Source organism: Agelaius phoeniceus, chromosome 9 (genome assembly GCF_051311805.1).
Source record: "Agelaius phoeniceus isolate bAgePho1 chromosome 9, bAgePho1.hap1, whole genome shotgun sequence".
Taxonomy (NCBI): Eukaryota; Metazoa; Chordata; class Aves; order Passeriformes; family Icteridae; genus Agelaius; species Agelaius phoeniceus.
In genome coordinates, this window is record NC_135273.1 from 30081946 (window position 1) to 30108514 (window position 26569).

The following is a 26569-nucleotide window of genomic DNA, read 5'->3' on the forward strand; positions in this document are numbered from 1 at the left end:
CGTGTGAAGCTTCAGAACTGCATACAAGGAAAAGGTGTGTCATATTCATGATGGTGTGCGAGAGAAGCAGTAGGCGTGGGGGTTGAAAAGTCTGTTGAACAGGTCACAGAATCATTAAAGTTGAAAGAGACCTCTAAGATCGAGTTAGTGCGGAAAAATCACGCAGAGTTCACTGGGCACACACCCGCAGGGTTTTCTGTCTCAAGGTTTGGAGGACACAGGCTCTTTTACCCCGAACTCCCAGCTGCACCTTGCCCTCTTCCTTTCCCCATGGGCTGAGGTACTAGGAAGGTACAGCCTTCCCGAACCGCCTAGCACATATTGTCCCCTCGTATATGTAATTTTCCCCAAAAGTTCAGAAACTCAGGGGCCCATTTGTCTGTTCCAGAGTCAGACTGTCTGGGCTCTGTAACAAACCTGCTGCTTGAAGTTGGTAGAGACATTAAGATGCACTTCAGAGACATTAACACCCAACCCCTCACCCATGGAAGTATTTTGTACATAAGCACACATCAGGTCCAACCATAAACGAGCTCCCAGAGTAATGAGTCTTTAATCAGGTATAGAACTTCCATAGTACTTTTTTATTGTATAGTAATTCTCAGATCAATACCTAAGTTTATGAGGTTTGAGGCGGCTGTCACTCAGTGGATATCACTTTTCAGCTTCATCTTTCCACAACTACACAGGAGAGGGCTCATACAGCGATCTGCCCTAAGCAGAGCTGTTGGGCACTGACAGCACCACAAACAGAAGCAAGAAGAGACAGTGCCCAACACCCATTTTACAGCTGCAGAGGCCTCCCTGAGAGCCCTGTGCCTGGCGTGAGGCTGGTGACACCGCTGGTCCGCTCCTCCCTCCCCCTGTCCCGCACATCCCGTCACCTCCACCCGAGCCCCGGCCCCCCGTCCTGCCGGGCGGCCTTTAAGGGGCGGCCCCGCGGCCATCTTGGGCAGTGGCGCGTGCGCGGTGCGGAGCGGCAGCAGGAGCGATGGGGCCGGGACAGAACTGCGCCGTGCGGGGTATGGCTGGCCGGGAGCTGGAGGTGTGAGCTGAGCGGAGGGGCGGGGCAGGGCCGGGGGCCCAGGACCGCGGCCGGGCAGGACGGGACGGGGGGCGCCGCTCGGGGGGCGGCTGCGCCTGGCGCCCCGTACCCCGTCGGACCCCCGGGACAAGATGGCGGGCTGCCCGCCGCCGGGCCCGCGGGATGCGGTGCGTCTGGAAGCGGCCGTGGGATCCGCTCGTCAGTCAAACCCCTGCTGCGGTCAGCGAGGGGGGAACGCGCTGTGCTGGCTCGGCCTGAGGGGTCCCCCAGTCCCACCCCACTGCCGTGTGAGGGCCCGGAGCCGCCGAGCTCCGCGCCGGGCCCGTACGGGTGCTCCGGCCCTCGCAGCGGGCTCGGCCGCCAGCCGGGTTTTATCTGTAGTGAGGACAGCCCGTTTCAAACACTGCTGTTTATTTTTGTCTTTCCACCTGTTTGAGTGAAAATTTCGTGAAAACCTGTAAATGTCAGAGGTTTTGTCTGGCTCTCAGTGCCCGCTACTGAGCAGTAGAGGTAACGGTGACATTTGCGCTGTGTAATGATTGACCTGAACCGCGCCTGAGGTAGCGTTGTGTGTTTTAAATGCTGTTGCACAACCGGACAGGATGAAATAGTTGGGCTGGGTGGAGGATAGAATAGACTAGAAAGATTAATCACCTAATTTTCCCTAAAAAATGAGCTTTACGTGCATGACTGCTTTCCACTTGCAAAGCTGCTCATGGTTTATGTCCTTGATTTAGCGGGCAGATGGTTTGGGGTTTTTTTGGTTGTTTTTTTTTTTTTGAGGCGTGGGGGAGGGTGGAAGCTGCTGATACAGAGGATGGTGGCAAAGACATTAGTCTAAAATGGGCTATAGCGGTGGAAGGCTATGCTTATTAAAATAATCAAATCACTGAGGATCACTTGGTAATGACTTGCATCCAGGTTGTGTTCCCAACGGCAGCTTGCTGTCATTTATAATCTTGCAAGAATTAGAACAGTTCCTAGACACTGAGAATTAAACAGAAAATCTTTGTGGAGATGGGAGAAGAATATGCACCTGAACAAAGTGAAAATATCCTCATTATCTAACAAAGGAGCAGCTGCTGGCACTAGTCTGGAGGGTGCTCTGTTTGCGAGGAGACAGCATTAGGTTTTTGTGATTTCTGAAGAGATTAAACTTGACTACTGCCTTGTGACTGGCAGGTTACAGTTTTTCCTCCAGCTGGCATGTGTCTCAGGCTAATGAGTATTGAAAATCATTTATTCTCCACTGAAAACCAGACCCCAGAAACTGACTGTATTTTTGTGAGATTTAATTTGTGGTATCAGTTAGGGGAGTTCATTGCTTCTGTGCATGTGTGCCCTTTGAAAAGCAGTGAGTAGCACAACTAATGCTTTTGGTCTGAGAGGTGTGGTTGTTTGCAGGTGTCACCCCACACCAACCACGGATCTGATCATGGTGATGTGCTTTTTACTGCTTATTGGTGAAATCCAGCAATCTTTTTCCCTCAGGTGGCCTCTTTACCATACATTTTCAGTTAAATTAAACGTGCCAGTTATAATCTCATTTTTTGTGGATGCTGTGGAGTGGTAGAAATGCCTTTGTTGGCTTTGACTGCTTGACTTTTACTGTTAGGCTTTTTGTGTATCCAGTTATCTTGGATGACTCTTCAGTAAGTGAGTATCATGTGTTTCTCCATCATTGGCTTTTATTGTGGGCAGTGGCACTACTGGACTGTCATGAACAACTCTTGCACAATAATAGTCTCTTCACTGGCAACAAAATGAGGACAAAAGTGCTTGAAAGTTACAAGCACTTCTGGAGACATAAAATACAGTTTTTCATGTCAGGTGTTATTACTCTGTGACTTTTGAATAACATAAATATTTTCTAAGCAGCACAGGTTACCTGACTGTTGCCTCTTAGGGCAGTCTTGGACTAACTTTGTCAGGCTGCAGCTCTCCCCCATATTGCTGATAGCTGCTAGAATGTAAATTGATCTGGGTTCTTAAGAAGGATGGTGGTGGAGGCAAGACCACTTCACTTTCTTAGTCCATTTCTCAGTGCAGTTGGTAAATCTGTGTTTTCCTGTGCATGAAGTGCCTCAGAGCTCTCCAGCAGATTCAAAAACTCCCTCTGTAGTGTAGATCTGGAAACATCCAGAGCAATGTTCTAGATGCTTAGAGAAAGAAGAGAGGAGAAACTTTGATCAAAATCTCTTTCATCAGGATATGTCCAAAGAATACAGAAGAGAGTAAATCCCTGTCAGTGTCCTACTGCCATTCTTGTCTCTGGTTTTTTTGTTTACTTCTGTGCACTGCCTGTCTCCTGGGGCTCCATTCTTTGAATTTGTTTCCTTCTTTCCATCTCTCTTGCTGTCTCTTCTCTCCTTTCTGTTTTAATTTTTCTGGAGTTGTAGCTGAAATTTTTTCCATTGCTTAGTGCTTAAAACACAAAACCAATTTTTTCTGCCTTGTTACACAGACCTGTTTTGTCTTGCCTTATAACACTGTGATTTGGTATTATACCAGAATTGGTATAATACCAATATCACACTTACACTGTGATTTGGTATTATACCAGAATTGGGAGTTCTTTAATAAAAACTCAAAAGTTGTTCCTATTGCTTTTTATTTTAAGAAGAAATAAAAACCCCTTGACACTCCACATCAGTGTCACTCTGTTAACAGATGCCTCATGCATGACCTTAGGAGTTTGGCAGCAAACTGTTGAATTGGCACCAGAGGTCTTTTGAAACAGTTCAGAGTATTTAAAAATAAAAGTGTTTCTTCCATTTTATGGTCAGCATTTTATGGTTAACTTAGTTAGAAAGATTAAATGGGTGTTACAGCTTTTCCAGATCTGTGTGTGAAACAAGACAAAACTTAGTGCCTCTGAAACCCTGGAGGATGATTTATCAGAGAGTCTATTGAATAAATTAAAATATTTCTTCTAAATTTTTGTTATCTTTATTAAGGCAGTTCTGGAATTTAAAGAATAAGACTGCTTTAAATGTTTTGATTTAACACATTATTGGTTGATATAATTTTCCATCCCAAAAGGGGAAAAGTGAAGTGGCTCCAGTGAAGCCACTACCTGAAAAAAGGCAATACAGTAGAAATTCCTCTACTATAAGAACATTCCCCTACTATAAGAAAAATACCTGAGACTGTTGATGTGTATCCATCTAAGCTATTGATGTATATTCAATATACATCAATATTGAATATACAATATACAAGCTATTCCTAAGCTTGTGTAAGCTGTTGATGTGTGTGCACCTTGCCTGTGTGTGTGAAGGATGACTGTGGCCCTTGGCAGAAGAGGCAGAGGATGAGATGAGAGTTTGCTTTGTGATCTCTGCCTGCTGGGCTGGAGCTGATGTGCACAGTTATGGGGGATGGCCCCAGGGGTGTCAGAGGGATCTGGGCTGGCTGCAGATGTGCAGAGCAGCTCTTGTCAATGTGCTGCTGAATTTTAGTCCAGACTTCTCTTGCTTGCAGTGAGTCACAGGAATATTAACAATTTTTTTCATCTTCTTGTTTGCTCAGTTTTCTTGGACTTTTGCATAGGTACAAGTAAAGATCAGCTTCCTTAAGGTGCAGTACCTTAAAGGGTGCTTCAGTTACAGGAGCCACCTGTGGTTTTCATTAAAGTCAGTCTTTCCCCTTGGATTTCACAAGGTCTGTGGTCTCCCTGTGCCCTTGTCACTTACTGAAAACGTAGGTGCAGGTTTGGAGCATGGGCAGTGCACTGGGAGCAGCTTGGGCAGTCCTTGCAGTTGCTGCTTCCCTGAAAGCCACACAATGAGCAGCCCTAGATCTGCTTTTGCTGTTGGAGCTGCACTGGGCATTTCCTTGGGGTCACCTCCAAGTTCTCAGAGCCAGCAGGTCCCTGGGTTTGCTGAGCTCCTCCCAGCCACACCCCAGGACAGGGCTGCTGCAGTGGTTTTTCTTGGGAGAGCTGCTGTCTTGGATTTAAACTGTAGTTGTCCTCTTGATTCATTTGGGCTGTTGTGCTATATTAAAGCAGATTTTCATAGAATTCTTTTTAAATTTTCATTTCCTTGCTTTATCAAAGTTAATGCATTACTCTGGGGAATAAAGGCTGAGAACTCACTGGATGGATATAAAACACAGCATTCACAACATAGTCTCTGGGGCTTTTATTGTTTTAAGGAGTTGGGGGGCAGGGAAACATGCCTGTCCTAAATTCTTGCATGTTAAAGATGATTTTCTGTATCTTAATGTCACCTTACTGTTACAGGAAGGGTTTGTCATTCATTAGCAGATGAGGTCTCAGTGTATGTTGGTCTCTTCTGTGTCATTTACTAAGAAAATGAACTCTGAAGGATCTCTGCATGTTTCACTCCTTTAGTAAGACTCTAAAAGAGTGCCTGCCTTCTCAGATCTGACAGGGCTGCAGACACTGCACAGACCTGTCTAATTCCACATATTGCTGCAGCCAGGCACCTTTGGACCAGTTTGATGCCTATCAGTGTTAGCTGAGCAAAGAGCTTGATATGGATTTTAGGAAAGCCTGTGGGACAGGGACAGAAAACTTTGATGCTTTTAGTCCAAGCTCTCAGTGGAAATACAGCAAGTCAGATCATGGAAAGTAGCAGGAACTAATAAAGGTTTTTGTTTCTTCCTAGACACGAACATAGTGATGTCTCTTGCTCCACAGGTGCCATCTAACTTGGCATCTTACAAATCCAATTAAAACACAGAAGGACAGGAGACAGTTCTAATTTTATGAAGTTCTGTAAATGTGCTAAAAGTGAAATTCCTGTTTATTTGTCTGTAAACAGAACTTGCAGTACATGCCTATGTAGGAGTGCTGGATAGAAAGCAAAGAAAGAGCAGCCACTTGTTACTCTGAGAGGAAACAACCGGACCTGGTGCTGCAACCTGAACCTTTGAGCCAAAGTCCAGCTTATTTTCATGAAGCAGAGAGAAAACAGTAGAGCCACAAAAAAGTAGGAAAACCTCTTGCAGGAATGGACATTGTGCTAAGACAGACTGCAAAAATTTGCCCGATAAAGGGAGAAAATGTGAGGATGATGAGTTGTGGTAAGAGGATTTTTTAAATGAAAGTTGTCTTGCAGAGATTCAGGATTTAATCTAGTTAAAATAAACATGTGCTATGATTCTTAAATAGAATCTTTTTGGATCCTTGTTCTTTCTTCTATACTGCAGTAGGGATTTAATCTAAGATGGCTTTTGTTACAGGTGGCAGTATATTTAATAATTTCCCCATTGCCAAACAACTGGTTTTAGTTTTTTTAGTCACAAGATGGATTTTATTAAAAGCTACTCAGTGCCCATGCCTTTTTGGGGTTGAAACCTAGTTTTGGGTTGTTAGCAGTGACTGTTCTTTAGTGACTTTCTTGCAACTGAAACAAACACAGGTTTTTGCTGCTGCACCTAGTTTAATATGCTGAACTTTGAAATAATGTACTACTGATGGTAATATCAGGGTTTGCGAAGTAGAAAAGTTAAAAACAAAACCAAACCATGAAAACTCTGCCTCGTTAATTCTCACCCTTGTGTAGAAAGGATTTGGGTGAAGTAGAACTCTGATCAATAGAAAAGAGCTTGACTTGGTGACTGTCAAAGGAAAATACTCTTTTAAGGTAGAGAATTCCTACTACAGAATAAAAAGATCTGTTGGAAAGTAAAGAGGTGTTGCTGCAAGTACGAAAACATTTACTGCTGAGTAGTTTTAATAGAATGTTGGGGTCAAAACCTGACAGTCTCTTGTTTTTTCTTCTTTTATTCTAGCTGAATGGGTTGCTGCAGTCTCCATAGCTGCTGGAGCAGCTGCTCTTGGATATCTAGCTTACAAAACACTTCTTTGTAAAGACAAATCCTCCAAAGCAATGGTGAATCCCCATATCCAGAAGGATAACCCCAAGGTAGTCCATGCCTTTGATATGGAAGATCTGGGAGACAAGGCTGTGTACTGTCGTTGTTGGAGGTCTAAGAAGGTAAGAGAAGAGGGAATGGGTCCAGTGTTGTTCATGTTGATTGTTCATAAATTATTAAATTTTCAGCAAAACTATTTTAAAACTGCTTTACTTAGAGCAAACTAACCTCTATTCACCTAAACAGTTCTGCACAGAGATGTAGCAATATTCCAGTCTATAGAATGATGCACATTTGTTCTGATGCTCAGAGTAAAGCCTGCAGATCAGTGCTAATAGTGGACAAAATGTTCCTGTACCTCTGAAGAAGATACCTTGAAAAGAGAGCAACTGTCTGGAGCATGATCATGAGTGACAGATACCATTTTGTGTGCTACCTTGCTCATACTGAGGCTTATCCAAAACCTTTGGCCTGTTGGCAGTAGGAGCTCAGGAAACAGAGTCTGTGAGGATCCTTAACACCTCTTTTTGGAGAAAGTTGGAAGCTTAGTCAGAAAGGACTTGCTAGTAGTACATGGTGTATGCCAATGAAATCACAGTGGCATGCTTTAAGCTTCTATTTTTGAGCAATTTTGAGCTTCTATTTTTGAGCAATTAAAAGCAAGCTGGCCTAAATATTGGTGCAGCTTGCTTGCATTTGAAGTTGGGTTGCTTCAATTGCCTTAACCTAGTGATAACAGAGCCTCTCAATAGCAGTACCTCAGATTTCAATCTGATCTCAGGGGTGTGTGACACCTGAGATGTATATACTTTATCTATAAAGGTAGTTCTGGGATCTGTAATGAGAGAAAGCAGATTGCATGGTTAATCCTGTCCATTTACCACTGGTGCACATTTAAAAGCTTTTTTAGGAGGTGCCAGTGTGTGGAGTCTGAACTAATACAGACCTTCAGAGCCAGACAACTGCCTTGGAATTTAGCTCTCTCCTCTCCAAGGAGATGAATACTCAACTTCTCAAGCCTTAGACATTGGTCTCATCAGGCCAAACTCAGCAATTTCCAGATGCTGTAACTTTAGGTTCTTGCTCTTGTCAGATCTGACTTCATTACCTTGCAGGTAACTCAGGAGCTTACACATTTGTACCTGAATTGTGTTTTACAGTGTAACTGCTAAGGATTAAACAGCATTATTATTTGATGCTGAAATAATTTTGTGGAGGTAGCCTTGTCTTCTTGATTCTTTCTGGAGTCTGAACTGAAAAAGCCCTACTTGAACCCTGGTGTTTGTGCTTTCTGCTTCCTATTCAGTCTTCTAAACAGAAATGGAAGATAGTGTCTGATTCTGCTGGCTGCATGGCAGCTCCTGCCAATTGTTTGCTATTGTTTGATGTTACCCTTCTTTTGGTGTGAAAGAAGAACCTTAAGAAGTATGTTTTGGCATACAGGAACATATTGCCCTACTGAGTTAGAAACAAAGTAGATGAGGATATAATGAGTGCATTCTTAGAATTCTGATCTGAGAGGTCTTGTAAAGGCATTTAGGAGGTGAGTGGAAATTTTGGAAGGTATTTATTTCCTTTTACTGCTGTTTCATGGTCAGTATTTTAGTCAACATGTTCCACCTCAAAGCCTGTGGTTTCCAGTTTTGTTGCCTTTCTCTTGCCTTCATGGGCTGACCTTGCAGCATGGGTTGCATAACCTTTAATAGGGTTTGTGTGCTTCTCATATTTGTTCTTGTGAAACAGTAATAAAGTACACCATTCTTACTTGCTTGTCATAGTTGGAAGTTGTCAGCTAGCCTTATCTGGCTTTCACAGTTCTCAAACTGTTTAAATTTTTAATTCTATGTGTCAGAATGTGGAATGTGTGTGCTTTCAATGCAGGAAATTACAGTTACTTCAAATGCATTAGGTACCTGTCATGTTTTTGTTAAAGGTGCATCTGAAGGCTAGAAGAAATGTCCTTTTGTGTTACTCTCTGCACTTCTGCTGAGATTCAGGCTCACCTGTGGCATGAGGCTGTTGGTAGAAGCAGTAGCATTAGGAGCCACAGGATGTTTCTGTTGCACTGATGGTGTGCATGCACTTAGAGCTGACCCCACAGGGTGCTCCTCCTCTACATGGAATAACAAAGCAGTACACCAGAGTATTTTAGAGTAACTACACCAGAGTATTTTAGAGTAACTCTTGAAAAAAGAGCAGTTGTTTTTGTTTAGGTTTCTTTTCTGAAAAAGTATATTTAAAATGCTTTTGTGCTGGCCAAAGTCTTTGTGTAATGTATGTGTTTTTAAAAACCAAACATGGTATATTGAAATAAGTTTGTCTTGGCATGTAATTATCTGTTAATAATAAATGGGTGGTTCTTTAAATGACCCTTTTCTAGTCAGTTTTGTGCTCTGCAGGCACTTCATAGTTGTCCAGTTTAGTGAACAAACCTAGTGCTCAAACTAACCAATATAGAGACAAGAGTTTTGTCTTTTAAATTGTAATTAAAGTTAGAACACTTGTTTTCTTACTTGTCTTCATTTTTAGGTTTGAGCTGGGGGAGTGGGACATTTGCTGTCTTTTTACAATGACATGCAGCTTCTGTGTCTTCCAGAGAAGTATTAGTCCCCAGGTTGTGGGTTGAGGAATACTGCTGCAGACTATCAGCAGAAATAGTGACAGAGAATCCACACATGTTCAGTGTCAAGGGCAATCAGCTGAGCTGTCCAGATCACTGTACAATTCCCCTGGGGTGTGAGCTGTGACCACTATTGCTGCTAGCCTGCTTTATTTTTCATCAGGGATGAACACATTGTGTCAGGCCCACTATCCTTCTCTGCAGAGTCTGGTCTTTGAGGAGACCAAGTGACTGCTCTGGGAAGGTGATGTTTGGTTGGTGTTTGTCCCTGAGAAGCTCAAGTGCAGTGTCACAACCCCTGGGAGCCAGAGTTCTGAGAGCTGCTGACCAGCAGAATGAGTGCAGAGCAGGCACTGTTGGTAGCTGTTAAAGATGGCTCCATGGTGTATGAACCTAGCAGTCCCACCATTTTTGTTGCTTGAAAACTTGGAAGTGATGATGTTGTAGCTGGACTTTGGGCTGCCTCCTTGGAGCTTGTGAGATGTTCATGTCTGATGGAAGCTGTGTCACTGCATCTGTGAAGACCAGTGGATTGTGGGGTTAAATGGGAAAACAACTGGCCCAGGAACATCTGTTGAAAGCTGCTCAATGTCCCAGTAACTTACATTCCTGTTGGCTGAGATTTTGTCAAGTGTCTGTCACTGCTTTTTCATTGAGTCACAAATGACTGATGGGATGGGAAGATTTCTCCATGAATCAGCTTACATGAGCATTCTCTGAATTCAAGGTTTCTTTATTCAGAAATATTGCATGCCATTTTTAGCCTAGGTTTTGACATTTCATTACTGTGAAAAGCCAGAAGAAACCCCTACACCTCATCTCTCTCCTTCCCTCCCAGTACTATCCTACAGACTAGGTGGTGTTATTTTTAAAGCTCTGTGTATTGTTTCATTGTATTGGTTTTTTGCAGTACTTGGAAATCTTTTATTCTAATGAAGCATGGGTGGTAGGGTATTCATGTTTTTCAAAGGCTGTGACCGAAGCAGGAACATGGAGCTCAGTGGAACGTTGAGTACTGACTGTGATGGTACTGCAGGAGAATGGAACTGTTGCAGAGGCAAAAGCTGAGTAATGCCCAACTTTCAGCCCCATTACTTCTAAGCAAACAAAATTGTAACTGAACAAAATACCAGTGTGTGATTTCTGTGATCATCTCCAGAGTTTCCTGTGCAGAGGGGGTGTAGCCCTGAAAATGCATCCTTGAGAAGTGATGGGATCCAGCCTCGCTCATACTGCCTCACAGAAGGTCTTACAGCTCTTCATGTGATAAGAGCTTCCCAGGAGCAGCAGTTATCACTTCTCTGGGAGCTGGGCAGTTAGAGCTGGCTCAAGGAGTCCCTGTAATTCTTGCTCTGACCAGCCTGTTCTAGGGTGGGGTTTGTTTGGGGTTTTCTAATGGAACAAATATTTCTTCAATTTACTTTCAACTGATGTGTCTCTTAAGGACAGCACTGAGGAAGCTTAGGGCAAGGTTGAGAGTAAGATACTCCAGGTAGGTCACAGCTGAAGGTCTGTTCAGGCTGTAGTTTTCTCCTGCTCACCTGAGGCAGGAACACCAAAGGGTGGAGTTTGGTGGCTGCTGTTTCAGAGCAAGCCTCTTGTCTGCTCTGCACTAATAAGGATAAAGCAGCATTCAGCTAAAACTCAGGGAGACCTGAGATGCTGGCATAAAAGTTGTGGTATGTGGTTTCAGTGGATTTAATGAGAAGATGCCTAATAAACCTCAGCCTAGGTTCTCAGTTCTAACTCTGGATGTACTTTAGATGTGTTTATTTTTTGTTTTTTCAGTTCCCACTGTGTGATGGCTCTCACACAAAGCACAACGAGGAAACTGGTGACAACGTTGGGCCTCTGATCATCAAGAGGAAGGAAGCGTAGAGTGGACACTAGAAGCTACAGAATCAATGTCTGACAAATCCTCTGTTCTCTTGTAATTGGGGGGGAAAATCCACAAATTCTTTGTCATATCACTGAAGACTTCCCATTTAGTATATACATCAGGCTTCAGCATGTATATTTTCTCTGGTACTTGTTGTCTTTCAATCACTACAATGCATAATTTACTAAGTAGTCATGGTTTAAATTTTTTGTCCTGTAAAATGTGTGTACCCTCTCACTAGTGTGAAACTAAAATGAGGCACAGAATGTACTTCATCAGGAAATAGGTATTAAATTATTTTCCAATACATGTGTATCAAAAGATAGATAATAAAATCCTGGAGAGGTTCAGAGGTAGATAGATATCCATGTAAAAGGCAGTGGCAGGGAAGAAATCACAGTGCCATCATAATCTCTGATTGTGCTGCATTTTCTGCAGGTGTCACATTTGTCCTATTACACTACAGTGCTCTATGGCTTCTGTAAAAGAACAAATTCCACTTGCTAGCTATGAACAGAGAACAGAAAAAGGCTGAAAGATGGGGCTAGAGGGCAACTTTACCTTGGATTTACAGCAGCATTGAAACTTGACCCTACTTCAATTTGGTATCAAGAAAACACTATCCAAACTGCAGACCTGTATTTAGAGTAGGATTAGGGAAATAGTCTCTAGAGATTTCTTAATAGATGAATGAAATGACACCAAGTGCTCCAAGAGTGATGGGTGGGGGGGTGGCAGGGTTGTTATTGCTGTTAGAGAAAGCCTTAGTTTCACTTGCATTCTTTCAGTGAAGCCAACTTCCCCAGACACAGGATGCTTCTGTGGGGTGGCTCTGCTGATTAATTCCAGAAGCTAAAATAAAAACTAAAACCCCCACCTGTCATCACCATCTGCTTCACCATTGCACTGGCTGGTTCTGGAAAGCTTTTCCCACTGAGAAGGGAGGAGGCATACCTTTCTTAATATGTGGCCTTAGGCTCTATGTGTCTTAACTCCTGCCTCCCTGGGCTGCTAATGTGGTTCAGCTGATTTTACCAAAAAACCTGGCATGGATGAAGAAAGGCTTTGAAAACAGATAGAAACAAGAAGGGAGGGAAGGATGAGACAGAGAGAGCTCTTACCCTCCTTACCCATGGCACTTGTCTTGTTTGGCATGGTTGCATCAGTGCCTGTCACGTTGGTTTCCTTAAATAGCTTTGATCTGTTAACATGCATGGAAGTACAAAGCAAAACCCAAAGAGTGGGGCAGCAGGGGGCAGTTTTGTACTAAACCCAGCCCATGAGTGTAACTGTGGCCTGCATAAGATTGAGCTCTGAATGTCCTCGGACAGAAACTACCTCAGGGCTACATCAAAGGCCTTGTTAGGAAGCTGACATTTTAGCCTGGACCCTTAAGGATTCTTCAGATGATCAGGGCAGGAGAGTTCTGTTTGTTTCATTTTTTTAGGGGTGGTTGGTACAACTTGTTAAAACTGAAGATGTTCTGCATAGTTTCTCTGTGAGGCTTTCAGAGGCTGAGGTCTTGGCCAACTGGTCTGGATTTGGGCAGAAGCCCAGAATGTAAAGAAGGTGGCACAGGTAGAGAAAGGTGGAGTGTCAGAGTAAGAGCACTACTGTCCAAGAGACCTCTTGACCTGAAAGAAGTTGCAGCCAAATGTGTTAGTTTGTCTTTTCTGTCTCAGTGTAAAGACTTGATATTTTTTACTTTGCTGATTACTAATACATATGGAAAGTTGTTTTAACCTTAAATTATCAAATACATTTTATCCAAAGCAAAGTAACTTCTGTATTATTAGAATATGACAGTGGATATTTCTGTATTTTTGTCAAATACACATTTGAGCTCATCTTAATCTCAAGGTTGTAAAGTCTGTGTTCTCATGGCTATGCTCTTTCTTTCAGTAGAGCTGTACAGTGCTGCTGTAGTCATGAACCTGTGTGTGGAGTGGATTTTCCTTCTGAGACTCCCTTTCCTGTCAACATCAAAGCCTGGCTGCTCCTGAAGGAATAGAAATTCAGTGTTAATGGTCTGAGAAATGAAGTCCTGAGGTTTCAGATAAGTCTCCTGAGTCCTAAAACTATTTGGTGGAGTTTGCCAATAAAATATTTCCGGGAGTTTGGGCGTCAGGGAAGTGGGCCCTGTGGGAAGTTTTTATTCCTGAGAAGCACAGTCTCTATTGATTTACATCCTGGTGACTTTTGTTTTGGAGAAGTGTTGCATTTCTGAATGTTGGTTTGAGTGTTCAGATCTTAATTAGAGGCACATACAATTCCTGTACTGTACCTTATTTATGCAAGCTGTTCAAATGTGATGATGAGAAGAGAGTCTTGGATTTGAGGAAACAAACTTAACCAAGCAGTCTCAATGAGCATCACAGAGAAGACTTCATTTTTACTCTTAGTACCTTAACAGGTACTAAGGTACCATAATAGGCACTACATTCGAATGGCCAGAGTGCTTGACTGTTCCAGTGTTTTCCTCAGTCGTGTTCTTTAGTGCTTTCTTCAAATAATCTCCAGAGTATGAAGTGCATTGGTTACATTTCTACCAGTTTTAACCATAAATTTAACCACATGATTCAAATGTGCAATTTTGACCTCAGATTGAAAATCCTAATAGAAATCCTTCAAAAATTAAAGCAGAGACAAATCCCTGCCGCAGAGTTAAAACTATTTCTGCTTCTCGTTATTTTCAGCTTGCAAGTGTTTGTTGGGAAGGTCAGGCAATTAAAGTACTGATTCTTGAGTAATTGAGTGTGACTCATTGAAATAGTGTGAATGTCAGGTATTTGAGTGCTTCTGCAGTCAGGATCCTTGAAGGAGAGAGGTTGTCAGGTATTTCCTGCAGGTTTCATTGGAGCACTCAGTCTGCAGGCTGAGGGGGCAGTGGAGCCAGCAGCCAGCACTGCAGCTGTGCTCTCCACTGGATGGAAACAGAGGCCACGTGTTGTGGTTTGACCCTGGCCAAATGCCAGGCATCCACAAAAGCCATTCACTCACCCTCTCTTGCTCTCAACTGGGCAGAGGAGAGGGAAAAAAAATGAATGAAAGGCTCATGAGTTGAGATGAGGACTGGGAAAAAACACAATATGGGCAAAACAGGTTGAAATTTAAAGGTATAAAGTAAATTTATGATTAACAGAGTCAGAGGAGGATAATGAGAAGTGAAATAAGCCTTTAAAACACTGTTGTTGTTTTTTTTTTTTCCCCAGCCCCTCCCTCCTTCCCATTGACAGTGGAGGGAGACAGGGCATGGGGGTTTTGGTCAGTTTGTCACTGGACATCATCTTCTTTGTGCTCAGGGAGAGGAGCATTTCCTCTGCTGTGCTGTGGGGTCGCTCCCATGGGAGACAGTTCCAGACAGAACTGGAACTGTCTCTGTAGATTTCTCTAGTGTGGCTCTCATCTCATGAGCAGCAGTCTTGCCAGAACTGCTGCAGCATGAGTCCATCCCACGGGCAAAGTCTTCCCAAAACTGCTGTGATGTGGGTCACTGGTCCATGGGGTGCAGTCCTCTAAGAACAGGCTGCTTTAGTTGGGAAGCAAGGGCCCTCAATCTCTGGAAGCAGGAGCCCTCTGTCTCCATTCAGGTCTCCCACTAGATCACAGCTTTCTCTGGCATCCACTTCTCCCACAGGCTGTGAGTGGATCTCTGCATCCCCCATGGGCTGCAGGGGTGCAGCTGCTCACCACAGTCCTCACCACGGCTTGCAGAGCAATCTCTGTTCTGGTGCTTGGAGCACCTCCTCCCCCTTTTTCCACTGACCTTGGTGCCACCATGTTATCTCCCTTACATGTCCTCACTCCCTCTTCTCTGACTAGAAGAAAAACTTTTGCCTGTACTATTGCCAACAAGTTCCAATTCAAAGATTACTGCAAGATCCTCCAGCACCGAGAAGTTGATCTTGTCTGGGTTCCATCGCTCGCCGTGTTTCTGCTGTCGGCGCCACGGTGCTGAGCAGACAGTGCCAGCGCTGGGGCTGTTCAGTGCCTCTTGGCAGGCAGGACTGGGAAAGAGAGGCCACTGCCACCCCTGCCCCTCTGCCACCCACCCCTCCTGCCATCCCTGCACCCCTGCCACCCGTGCCCCTCGTGCCCACGGCGTGGCTGGCTGGGGGTGCCCAGGGAGGCAGGGCTCACTGCAGGCCGTGCTGAGATGGCAGCGGCTGCAGCACGTTGCACACTGCGCTGGGATAGCCCTGCTGGTGATGCCTCACCACCCCTGGAAAAAAACTCTGTGTGCTGTTTTGATTTTCTTTTTAAATAGGTCATCACAGAGGCACTTCCACCTCTAACTGGGCCAGCAGCATTTCCATCTTCAGAGCCATCAGAGATTGGCTCTGTTGGACATGGTGAATGCTTCTAGCAGTTTCTCACAGAAACCACTTCTGTGGCCCTCCTCACTACCAGAAGAGCAGTCCGTGCCAAATCAACACACCGAGCAATGGTGCCTCCATGAGCACTGGTCTAGGGGCTTTCTCCACAGCTGTGGATTTAAGGGGTTTCAGCCTGAGCCCAGGCAGCTGGAAGTGCTGCATAAATATGTTAGCAACTAAACAGCATTTCATGCCCAGAGCCTTCTGGACTTTGAGTCCAGAAGTTGTACTGCCAGTTCCCTGACAGCAAGCCTGCTAAAATGACCATATTGATGCTGTTTGGACCTTGTTCAGGTGCTGTTTGGGTCTGTAAAACTTACTTTGTGCAATTGTGCAGCAGTTAGAGGTGGATTTTCCTTTCAGTGTAATGCAACTAAAGACATGGAAACATGAGTCAGTGTTGTATCACAGTTGCTGACATCCGAGAAACGGAAGAACATTTTATAATAGCAGGAAGGATAAGAATGTAGGCATGAAACTAAACATTAGTTTTGCAGAGGAACCTTGTCAGCTGGCTTCTCCTTAGCCACCCTGGGCATGGAAGTCTCATGCTAAATCTTTTGTTGCAACTCCTGAAGCTTCAAGGTTGTCAAAACTCACGCTGAGCCCTGACTGGATTAAGTGGACAAGCACAGCCTCCCCTTGCCTGTGGGTAGAGAGAGGATGCCCAACACCAGTGCTAGGGAGATGAGTTTATTGGTGTTCACCATCACTGCTTCAGCCCAGACAGAACATTTCACACAGATCTGCACTGACACTCAGTCCAGCAGTGTCAGATACCTGTTCCCCCAATTGCTCTCTGTATCCAGGCTTTTCTGCTGTGGTTTTCCTGCATTGGTGAGTGGCTTCTTCATTTTGCACTGTCATAATAATTTTCCTAGAGCCATGATTAATTTAGAATGGGTACCTGGGCCTGCTGCATGAAGTTCTGTGATTCTTGTTTTCTATAGCTGCCGGGGCGTGTAGTGCATTTCTTGGCAGGATGATTTCCAAGCTGCCTAATGCTGAGAGCAGCTGAATAAAAACTAAATAACATAAAAATAAACAAACAAATTTGTGAAGAGAAGAAGAGCAAAAGGAAGAAAAGAAGATGTGGTGGATGGGAAGAGAGCATAAGCTAGAGAAGATTTACCATCATGTAGCAGTACTACATGGGAGCAAGAAGGGACAGATCAAACGACACAATGGTATGTTGCATTTCATTCTATACCTTAGTAGACCCAGGCATTAAAAGTATAAAGTGGTGGTTCTGTTTGCCAAACCCGTGCTTCTCAGAGTTGAAGGGTTATGTGTTTGAGCAGACATCTCTTACTCGGGTTTTTGCTCCTTAACTGTTTGTGAAATCCTGCAGTACTGGACAGAAAGCAACACACACCAGTGCAGTGGGTCCCCTTAGCAGTCTCCTGTTCCTTCACACCCCACTTTGTAAGCTGTTTAATTAGATGTGCAGTTGTAATAAATAGAAGGAGTATTTTCTGGTATTCCCCCAGAAGTCAGTAAAATCACAGTAGGTTTACAGGACTAGCTAAGCAGGCTGCAGTCCTTTCCCATATGCAGTCTGGAGAAGTCAGAAGAGCTTTACCTGGCTTCTCAAGCAACTTCTGTTTCCTTCAATATATAGAAGCTGCACAGGTCTCACATGAGCACATATAGATCTTGTCTCTTGTTATGTTTTTCCCAGCTGAAGACTCAACCATCCCTCTTTTCTATTTGACATTGCACTGCCCTTAATCCACCCTGCTCTGCATCCTTTTTTGTCACGCAGACTGTGATTTTCTTCTGCTGTTTTTGTATGTGTGGCAGACTTACACACAAAAAAAAAAGGTGCCTTCTTCTCTTCTTGAGCAGCCTATGCAAAAAAGCTTCCTGAGCATCCCAGAGATGACATCTTTAATGTGTAAAGCATTCAAAAATCAGTGTATTCCAAGGGTCTGCTCAGTAACTGCAATGTTTGTTCTGTTCAGTCAAGCTAGCTGGCAACAGGCAGCAAAATGAATGATAAGGCCACACTGCATAGCTTTTCTCCACAGCTGGAAAATATCACCATACATGGGTAAGACATGTTCAAGATGCACTGTCTGTTCACTGCCAGGACTCTTGCTCAAGATCCGGGTACCAAAACAATGGCCAGCACAGACTTCCACTGCAGTAATTATCAAATTATGCTGCTCTTTTCAAACAGTGTGTTCTTTCAATCTCATGTGTTTTAAAAAAGACTGGATGTGGCACTTGGTGCCATGATCTAGCTGAGGTGTTAGAACATGGGTTGGACTCGATGATCTTAAAGGCCTCTTCCAACCTAGAAATTCTGTGATTCTGTGATTCATTCTTGGCTCTAACAGCTGTGCAGATTAAATTACTTTTTAAGGGTTGTGACTGTTGTTTTGCAAATAAATTTTGGCAGTAGAATAACACTTAATAGAACAGACTTTTTTGATGCCAGTGGGTTTAATCAATAAATAAGTGTTTAATTTTACTACAGGTGGAGGCAATCTAAGTCACCTCTAGGGAAAGACAAACAGGCATTTTGAATAAACCTCTTGGCATGTTAATCACCTTAAATCAAGTTCTGGGCTTATCCTAAAGCATTAGGATGTGACTGGTAAAATCCAAATGCCATCATGGATTTGTAAACCCTGAGCAACCCCCGAGAGTGATACAACACTGTACTTGGAAAAATCCCTGTTTAGAAGGACAAAAGGAGGATCTGTATCTGCAGGTAAGCCATGAGATCAGGAGATGGTACCCAAGACTTTGATCTCAAGTTTCTGTTACAGAGAGAAGCTCAGCTTCTTTCTCAAGGATGTCAAAGCACACACATCTGTCATTCCTGTTTTCTAGGACTGGAGGCAGCTAAAGCATGCTTCAGCTATTTAGGCTCTCCACAAATCTTTTTGGTTTAATCTTTCACACTGATAGTTAATGGTATGTTCCTATTCTCTGTGAGAGACCAGGCATGGAAGTTGGACTCAGTATATGTCATGCTGAGGCTATACAGAGTAAAAAAATGACACCTTTTGTCTTTCCCTTAACACTTCCTGCTGCTTCCTAAAAGTTTTGTTGGCATTTTTTGGCTGCAGATGCACACTGGGTTGACCATTTCAGGCAACTCTTAACAGCAACTTCAGGCCTCTTTCCTGGGCCATGATGGCCAGTTCCATCATCAGCATCAAAGAGCTTTGGTTTGGATTATCTTCCTCTACATGTGTTACCCTACATTTATCTATACTGAAACTCCTATGCCTAGTGTGCCTTTTGTTCAGTTTTGTGAGATCCTGCAGGATGTTGTCATTGGCATGGCATTTGACTGCCCTAAGGAGGTCAGGAATACCTGTAGACCTGGAGATTTTGTGCACTCTCTGCAGGTTGTGAATGAAGATACTGAATAAAACCAGACTCAGCAAACCCTCACTGCTGCCTCCTCTCCACCATCAAAGCCCTTTCATTTGCCTCCCAGCCTTTAATCTACTCTCAGTTCAAAAATGAACTTTTCTGTCAAATACTTGGCTTGGTTTCTTAATTGATAACCAAGGAGAAAATAAAATCCAAGGATTCTGAAGAACTGTTGGAATGAGCTTCTCACTTTTATAGTCCTTGTATCTTTCTAATACAGAACAGACTTCCCAATATTCATAGCTGCAGTTCTGATTGTAGAAGAGGTGATCCAGAAGATACACAACTGCTATGAGTTAACCCTGCAGTATTTTTTTAAATGTACCACATTATCACAGGGAGTGTAGGTTGGCTTTTGACAGCATCCCTTTGTTTTCATTCTAGAAAACCCAAATGGACCAGTTGCCAGGGAGGAGAGTAGTGTCACAGAGTTTGCATCCATTTGCCAGGTAAAATATAAATCATTGTGGGACATGATGCCTAAGTGACAAGGCCATAGCTGGGAAAGAAAGCAGGATGGCACTCTTGAATTTTACAGCTGCAGCAGATAAGGGTATGTTTAGATTTTCCTTCACTTAACAAGAACAAGACAGGACAGAACTTCTGTGAATTTAACAAAGGATTAAATGCCCTGAGTGATTTTAAGAGGTCACAATACAGCAACACTTCTGCTTTGAAATGGCAAGAAAAAAGAGCTGCAGTGCTGCTACAAGTTCCTTGCTGCTGTGAAGGTGTCTGCCTTGTGTTGTGTGAGTGGGACAGGCCTACCTGCCTGCAGGAGCCCCACTGCAGATGCTTCTGCCTGCCCAGCAGATAACTGGTGTGGGTGATGGACATTTGCTCTCAGGCCCACGTGTCTGCTCCTGGCTGGCTCTGTTGCAATCTCTTGGTCTGGCAAGAGCTATGCACATGCAGCAGCCTGATGCAGGAAGTGGCTCTGTGGGCAGCAGGGTCCACGTCTCTCATGCAGAGCTTGCAGAAAGCACTGCTCTGGCAAAAGAGCAGTATTTTTGGTCAGGTATGGAAGAGGTGGCTGTGAACCATGTGAAGGTACAGTGAAAAATCCAGCAGAGTTTGCTGTCAGCATACTTCTAGAGGACTGATGTTTTGGCAAAGACCCAGCCCCACTCCTCTGTTTACCTAATGTCCTCCTGCACTTCCACTTGAACAGGAGCTTATTTCCTGTTCTAAACTACTGTGTGTCTTGTGGTTAGTTATTAACTCACTTCTGTGTTTGAAAAAGGCCTTTATTTCAGCAGAAGGGGATTCTTTTGTAATCCTCGCTCAGTTTGGGGCAGCTGTGCTATTGGCCCATGACACCTCCTTGCACAGCACAAACACAGTCCTGCCATTTTCTAGGCATTGTTGGTCTGTACATTGTCATCAGACTGACTCAGGGAAGATTGATCTTCAGCAACAGTGGGAAAGAGTAATCCAGAATTAAGTATAATTTTGCCAAATGCATTTTGTTGGAGGAATTGGAGGAGATTCTCAAACAAATGCCCCTCCTTTAGAAGCTGTTCTGCTTCTACAGCCTCTTCTGCTTTCTCTTTGGAGTACAGTCACACAACCTGGAGATGAGAAGTTCCCTTGGGAATCTTGCTGGTAGGTTCAGTTTTCAGTGCAATCTCTTACAGGATCACACTGTGGAGAAAGGAATTATTTGCCATTTCTGCTATTCTCTCTGTTTCACTTGTTTCATTTTAGGAGAAGTTCCCAGATAGATTAGTGTACTCCATGTGCTGAAGTGTGAGGGTGGAATGAGTGAGTGGAGGATAGTCTCACGTCACTTGATTTCTATATGCATAAATCTGACTAAAGCAAATGTCAGGGAAAAGGAAAGAGTCAGTGTTTACTTATTCCAATTACTCATGCTTTTGTATTTCTTTTAATGCCCTCCAGGCACACTTCTGTTAGCTGCAAGAGTATCTAGCAGCTCCACTGAGGACTAGGTGCTTGAATAATCCTTAAATTCTGTGGTTTTTTTGCCTTTTAATCCCATTCTTTCTTCCACTGAGATTTTGAGTTCAGGCAGATGGCAGTGTTAGATGGGCACTTAGACAGCTTTGAAATGCCATATCTGTTTTTCTCTTAGTGTTTAGACCCAGATCAGCTGAAGTGCCTCACATCTTTGAAGAGGGAAATACCTTTCTGCAAGGCTCAGGCTGGCATCCAAACTTTGTTGCAGCTACTGCTGTCAAGACTGGGAGCCTTCTTTCTGCCAAACACACACACTTGTGCACTTTTTCACTGTACACGTCACTAGTTCTTGTGCAAGAGTTGGCCAATCTGTGGCATTTCGTGTGCCAGCACCCCCTGGGAAAATTCATCATTGTTTATCTGAAGATAGGAGCTTACTTTTGCGCCCATCTGGCTCCTGATCTTTAGAGCTGTACGGTAATGACTGATGAGAAGGGGATATTCAGGAGGAAGAAATCTTTTCTGCCCAGCCTTGCTACTTCAGGAAGGATCTTGCTGAGTTGTAACCCCTGTCTGCACCACCTTATCCAATTAAGTGTGTAAAACAAACTGTTCCATGAACAGTGAACTAAGAAACTCAGTTTCAACTGATTTATGTTTTGCTCTTTTCTCTCACTCTTCAAGTTTTAATTTTCCCCATGACCTTCCAGCTCCTTTGATACTCTAATTTCCCCAGTAAATCCCTTAAATTGCCACTTCTCCCAACCACCTGCCATATCTCCATATCTGCCAGCTGTGGGATGGAGAAGAGGTGGGAAATAGCCAAGCTCATCATATCGAGGTTTCTCTGGTGTTAATGCCAATTCTGGAATATGCATCAGACCATTTTATAAAACCTGGGAAAACAACCTGTATCTGCTCAAATTAATTTTCCTGTCTCTGGCCTTTTTTTCCTGTTCTTGTCCTACTAATGCTAAATAGAACTTGATACTGGCAGATATCACAGCAAAAGTGCAGATTTAGTACTCAGAGATCTGCTCATTTTGTAAGGGATAGAAACAGCAAAAAGAAAAGGCAGTAATTACAGGCTGCCAAATAGAGCTGATATGAGCCCTACTGAAGGGTAATGAAGTCTCCTAGACAAGTTTTGGGGTCCTGGGAGTGAATGCAGGGCCATGCATACTTTCCTCTGTCCATGGGGAGGTAAAATTCAATTTAGAGATTAATCTGTTTAGTTTAATCTGGTGCTGGGCCAGGTCCACTCATCTATAATGCACGACCAGCACATACAGAGTGTGGAAAGGTTCTGGTTTAGGCTGCTTTAAGGGCTCCTTGTCAGCTGTCAAGGTTTTACACTGTTTGTACACCTCGGCTGGATCTCCCTCGCACTCACTCCGATCTGCTGCAGAAGAAATGGAACAAACCTCGGCGTGACGGTAGATTTATTTAAAAACGAAGAGGATTCGGGGGTATTTCAGGTTACCGGGAACCAGCGGAGGGAACGCCCCCTGCCCGCCACCGCTCGGTTCTGCCGCTCTCGCGGGGAGCCAGGGCCGGGGCGCCCGCGGCTGGGGCTCCGTGGCCGCTCTGCGGCTCGGGGCCGCTCGGGCGGTTGCGCCGGGCCCCGTTCCCTTCTCCAGCGCCGCTGAACCGGGACTGCCCGCACAGGCCTCCTCCCGGGGCCGCGCCCCACGCGGCGCCACCAGGGCCACCGTCATCGTCAGCACAGCGGCGGTCCCGCTGCGGGCCGGGCCGGGCCGCGCCGGGCGGCGGGGGCGGAGCCACGCCCGGGGCGGGGCGGGGCGAGGCGGCGGCCGTGGCTGCCCCAGCCCCAGCGCGGGGTGGGCGGACGGCGCGGTGCGGGGTGATGGAGTCGCGGGCCCTCGCCGCCCGCGCCCTGGTTCGCAGGGCCCGCTGAGGCCCGGCCGCAGCCGCCGCCGGCAGAGCGCGGCCACCCCCGGCCCGCCGCCGGCAGCCCCCCAGCGCCGGGACATGGCCACGGAGCCCCCGCGGCCGGCGGGGCGCCCCGAGGGCGGGCGCGGGTGCTGCGCGGGCGGCGGGCGCGGCGAGACGGAGGAGGCCGAGGCCGAGGCCCAGCCGGTGCTCGGCGCCTCCCCGGGCCCCGCGGCGGCGGGGGGCGGCCGGCGGCGGGCGCTGAACGGATGCGTGCCGCTGTCGCACCAAGTGGCCGGGCACATGTACGGCAAGGATAAAGGCGGTGAGCGGCGACGGGCGCGGGGAGGGGGCGGCGGGCCTGGCCGGGACACCCGCGAGGGAGTTCTTCCCACCCCCACCCTACCCTGCCTTTAGCTGAATTCTCCCAGACCGGCTGTGACCGGCGGGTTTGGCTTCGCGTTCCCTCACGGCCCGGCGGCGAAGGGGCAGCTCTGTGGCTGGCGGGGCAAGGGTCGGTGCAGGCGGGAGCGGCGCCGGGGATCGAGCGCAGGACTCGCCCTTGCCGAGCTCCCGCCGCCGGGCTCGGGGCGCACCTGCCCGCCGGAGGGGCCGCAGCAGCGCGGGAGGCCGGGGCTGGGCCTGGGGCAGCGCCGAGGGACCGGAGCCGCCCCGGGGAGGTCGGAGGGGCTGCCGGTGAGCTCCCCGCTACGCACAGGCCGTGGATGGAGCGGTGAAACCTCTGCTAAATTTCATTTTTCTGGTGCTTTTCCTAAATGGCATTAGTCTGTCAGGACGTGGTGGTTATCCTTGGTGGGCACCCTTAAACCTGTCTTCTGCCGTTCAGCTTCATTTTATCAGGCACCTTTTTAAAAGTGGGGATTCAGGTAACGGCATGCTGGTTTTCTGAGAACAGATGTCAGAAACGTGCTTTATCTAACGGGACTACCTGAACCTGTGGCCACCAGAAACTTCAGCAAATTATTACTAAGCTATAGTTATTTGCTTGTTTATTTGAAGATAAATCAGAGCCAATGGCTAGGAAGTGATCTGATAATACAAAGACATGAGGATACAGTATGCCTGCACCAGCTCTAAATGTCTGTTTTAGCTCCATGGTGAGGAGTAAGGTGTTGGCCCTTCTGATGGAGGGGCCTCTTAGCATAGGCAGTGGCCAGTGCCAAAGCAAGTGGCCAAGTTCATGTTGCCAAATGGTATTTCTCACCTTTCCAGGACCTTGCATTTGGGGGAACTCCTGCCTCTCAGCCCAGATGGAAGGTGTGCATCCATTTAGCTTGCTGTGTGCTCTCTGAGAGAAGCTATAATGGGCACCTGCTGGCATATTGCCTTTGAACCCTGGCTGTAGGAACTGCCCCTGCTGAATAGGCCAGAACCCTGTCAGCTATCAGTGACTGAAATTACAGCACTAATGGCACTGTGAGTTTGTCTTATCTAGGGCCTGCATCCATGGTGTGCCTTGCTGCAGATAATCTCAACAAAAAACATTCTTCTCTTTGCCCCTGCCAAGGGCTGAACTTCAGAACCTTTTAGATCATCGGTGACTGGAATTACAGCACTAAGGGTGCTATGAGTTTGTTTTATCTGCAGGCTGTTTCCATGGCATGTCTTGCTGCTGATAATCTCCACAGAAAAGTAATTCTTGTCCCTTGCCCCATTGCAGCCAGTGCAATAAAATGTACATGGAGGTGCACTGGGTCCTTGAAGGTGTGTGTGTGTTCAGTGTTCATACATCATAGCATGAGGTGGGATCAGGCAAAAAAAGGCTCAATCAGGGAGAGCTTCACCTTTGGCACATCAGTCTTAGTGCAGTTAGGTCAAACAGCACAGGTGATTATCTGTATTTTGGGTGCAACTGCAATGGGTTAGGTAAAGCTTGCTCCACTACATCTTGTGGGCAAGATGAAGACTTCTGCAGAGGCACCACCATGGTCTATGATCTCATCTTGGAAACTGTTTTATGTTGAAATGAAGACCAAAGCTGTTCTGGTACTCACAGCTCTCATTTTTGTAACTCGATTTTCCCTTCTATTCCCACATACAAACAGACAGAGGACTTGAAGGTATCCAAAGCATTTGGAACTTTTACTTTTTTTTAGTAAAAGTACACAGTAAAATTTCTCCTGAATAACCTTCATTTTCCCCTTTGTTCCCTGTGACTGCCTTGCAGAGAAAGGCCTCTCAGAGCCTCTCTGCCTGCATGTGTAGACATTAGGCTGCTGTGCATTGTGAGTGCCCTTTTGTTGAATGTTGTGTGCAGTACTGCTTCCCAGATAAATCGTGTGTAGTGAGTAAAGTAATGACTTTGAGCTGTGGCTTCATTCCCTAGGCAGGCAGAGAGAGACAGCACCTGGTGGGATGTGTCACCTACAGAGCCTCCTGCACCTGCCTGTGGTTTGGTGCCTGGACCTGCAAAATGCTGGGGGTCCCCAAGCCAGTAGTGGGGCTCTGTAGCTAAAGGGGCCATGCTCCTTCAGAATGACTTGCTGCTCATTTCAGAGTGGTAACAAGCTTTGCATCCACAGCCAGGGAGGAACTTTTGTGAGGAACTTATTTTCAGCATAGTTCTGTTGATTCCTCAGAAATGTTAATTTGCTTTTTCATATGTTAAAACGGTCCTATTCCCTGTCTGTGCTGAAAAAATCCCAGGAAGCCTACAACAAACCCATGGCCAACATCCATCTCTTGGTATGATCTGCAGGTGGAGGTGATCTGTGCTTCTTGTAGATCAGAGGGAAGGTTATGGATTTTACCTCTTTGTGGTGAATGTTGAAACATGGTTCTGGTTTTCAGGCTTGCCCCAGTCACAGTGACAGAGTAGTGCAGTAAATGTTCTAGTCTGTCAAGAATGCAGAGAATGAGGGAACTTTGGATGTCAGTTTATATTCAACTCTTCAAATAATATGTAAAACCCACTAGTGTATGGATTCTGCTTCCAGGAATCTTTGCCTGGTCTTTCTGTAGGTTGTCTGCTTATCAAAGGCAAAATGCAGATTTTTGAGGAGCATGTGTTCTAAAACCTATTTTAATGTTTAACCTATTTTATTTTAATGTGATTGTTAACAATTCACATATGGAACACGTGCCATTGAAGTATCTGGTGCACTTTGCAGAGTGGTTTCCAGCACATGCAGAAGGGGCACAGGGAGGGGGAACACAAGCTGCTGTGTCTTGAAGATGTTGTGGTAGCCTGCACGTGTGTGGCAATATTTTTCTAGTTTTGAAAAGTGTTTAAAATCCAGTTTTAGGCAAGAAACATGATTTGAGAGCTGTTTTATGCAAATTTTAAAAGCAAATCTTTGGCATAGCAAACTATTGAAACAACAATTCTAAGTTTGGTGGTCATTTTCAAGTAAATATCTTGACCTCTAAAAATTTTGTTTAGTTTCCAAGACTGCACAACAGAGCCATTTGTAGATAATAGTTTTTGAGGGGTGAAAAACACAATTGCTGTTAGAACTGCAAACTCTCTTTGGGATGCAAAGCTCCAGGCTCATTTTTCTGTTTTCTCACATTTTCTCAGTTGAAAATAGAACCTGTTTTGGATACAGTTGACATTTTTTCTACTCTTCTAAGCA

General features: G+C 45.3%; 2 protein-coding genes across 4 annotated transcripts in view; both read left to right on the top strand.

The window, feature by feature from the left end:
* The first annotated feature begins 868 nt into the window (after positions 1 to 868).
* CISD1 (CDGSH iron sulfur domain 1) lies at positions 869 to 14141 on the top strand. Of its 3 annotated transcripts, none has more exons than XM_054636908.2 (4): positions 5870 to 6097; positions 6809 to 7014; positions 11301 to 11418; positions 13294 to 14141. In XM_054636908.2, the coding sequence occupies exons 1-3, from the start codon at positions 6025 to 6027 to the stop codon at positions 11388 to 11390; spliced, it is 369 nt and encodes a 122-aa protein (XP_054492883.2). In that variant the 5' UTR covers positions 5870 to 6024; the 3' UTR covers positions 11391 to 11418; positions 13294 to 14141. The 3 variants fall into 3 exon arrangements, with proteins under 3 accessions (XP_054492886.1, XP_054492883.2, XP_054492884.2); XM_054636909.2 differs by having other exon boundaries at positions 13297 to 14141; XM_054636911.2 differs by lacking the exons at positions 5870 to 6097; positions 13294 to 14141 and adding an exon at positions 869 to 1022 and having other exon boundaries at positions 11301 to 13244.
* Positions 14142 to 22612: 8471 nt separating this feature from the next.
* IPMK (inositol polyphosphate multikinase) overlaps positions 22613 to 26569 on the top strand; it is a 34579-nt gene continuing 30622 nt past the window's right edge. The window contains exon 1 of the mRNA XM_054636906.2: positions 22613 to 23298. Within this exon, the coding sequence (XP_054492881.1) occupies positions 23073 to 23298 (226 nt within the window). The 5' untranslated portion in view covers positions 22613 to 23072. The remainder of the gene's footprint in view (positions 23299 to 26569) is intronic.